Source organism: Plasmodium fragile (genome assembly GCF_000956335.1).
Source record: "Plasmodium fragile strain nilgiri unplaced genomic scaffold supercont1.3, whole genome shotgun sequence".
In the NCBI taxonomy this organism is placed as follows: Eukaryota; Apicomplexa; class Aconoidasida; order Haemosporida; family Plasmodiidae; genus Plasmodium; species Plasmodium fragile.
Genome location: NW_012192583.1, coordinates 199,545 through 201,031, shown reverse-complemented (window position 1 = coordinate 201,031; position 1,487 = coordinate 199,545). Strand labels below are relative to the sequence as shown.

The window sequence follows — 1,487 nt, the reverse complement described above, 5'->3', positions numbered from 1 at the left end:
ACAGATTAGTGCGCGGAACTTTTCTCCGGTACGGACCACCTACAAGGAATGGGCAAAGGGGCACAAAAAGTGTAGCAGTGAAAAAGTGAAAAGCACATGTGTATAGGCAGCAACGCTACTATGCTGGGCAATTAAAATGGAGGCATCTCCATTTTGGAGAGACCCATGTCTGCACTTTGCACTTTTCACACATTTGCGCCACTCTGCGCCATCTTTTGTTATTTCATTTTTCCTACATGAAGTCCGTAAAAAAAAACGGGAAGCATATCACACAGGTAATTATAAAAGGGGAAAAGGCATCCAGCCTAACGTCCACCTGGGGGAAGAAAAGGGGAAGGAGTGAGTCGGCATGGGAGGCCAAATGGAAATAAGCTGGCCATATGGAAATGAGCTAGCCCAATGGGAATATGCTAGCCAAAATGGGAAAAAAAAAAAAAAAAAAATCCCAAATTAATATGACTCGTTCATATATTTTTTTTTTTTTTTGCAACGCTCCCACGCCTTACATATTGTGCCAACTTGTATCTGCTGGGGGGTAGGGGGACCTTCATGCCGTTGTACAACAAGTGCGCGATGAAGTTCATGTTTTGCGGATTTGCTGAAAAATCATTCTTCCCCAGCATAAATGAGTAGCTGCTGTTGTAGTCAAACTTCCGGTCGGCCCTCTTGATTCCTTTTATGTCCATGGGCTTCAAGTAGGGGCAGTACTTAAACTGGGGGTTGCCTTTGTCCAGAATTTCCCCCACGGTCTGCGTTCCCATCTGGCTACTCACATTGTTAGAGGCCACATTCTTATGCTTGTTTGTGTTAAACTTTAGTATGTTTCCGAGCACCTGTAAAAAAAAAAAAAAAGGACATTCATTGTCGCATAGGTGAGGTGTGTGCTCCATTTCTGCGTGTCCTCTTGAGTGGCCATCGAAACGGGTGATGTTTCCTGTCCCCATGGCGCAGGCCAAGTGTTAAACAAAAAAAAAAAAAAAAGAGGAGGCACACGACGCAGCTCACGTCCACCGTGCTGCACACACGCCGTGCATCAGGGAAAAGATACTTAAAATGCGAAACGCGCGGCAACAGATTAGTGCGCGGAACTTTTCTCCGGTACGGACCACCTACAAGGAATGGGCAAAGGGGCACAAAAAGTGTAGCAGTGAAAAAGTGAAAAGCACATGTGTATAGGCAGCAACGCTACTATGCTGGGCAATTAAAATGGAGGCATCTCCATTTTGGAGAGACCCATGTCTGCACTTTGCACTTTTCACACATTTGCGCCACTCTGCGCCATCTTTTGTTATTTCATTTTTCCTACATGAAGTCCGTAAAAAAAAACGGGAAGCATATCACACAGGTAATTATAAAAGGGGAAAAGGCATCCAGCCTAACGTCCACCTGGGGGAAGAAAAGGGGAAGGAGTGAGTCGGCATGGGAGGCCAAATGGAAATAAGCTGGCCATATGGAAATGAGCTAGCCCAATGGGAATATGCTAGCCA

At 45.4% G+C, this 1,487-nt stretch overlaps 1 protein-coding gene across 1 annotated transcript; it reads right to left on the bottom strand.

The window, feature by feature from the left end:
• Positions 1-232: 232 nt before the first annotated feature.
• Positions 233-1,282, bottom strand: AK88_00366 (uncharacterized protein; the record flags this gene model as incomplete). Its single annotated transcript, XM_012478017.1, has 3 exons — positions 233-316; positions 507-833; positions 1,262-1,282. 3 exons carry the CDS (start codon positions 1,280-1,282, stop codon positions 233-235), a joined length of 432 nt encoding a protein of 143 aa, XP_012333440.1.
• Between the last annotated feature and the right edge of the window lie 205 nt (positions 1,283-1,487).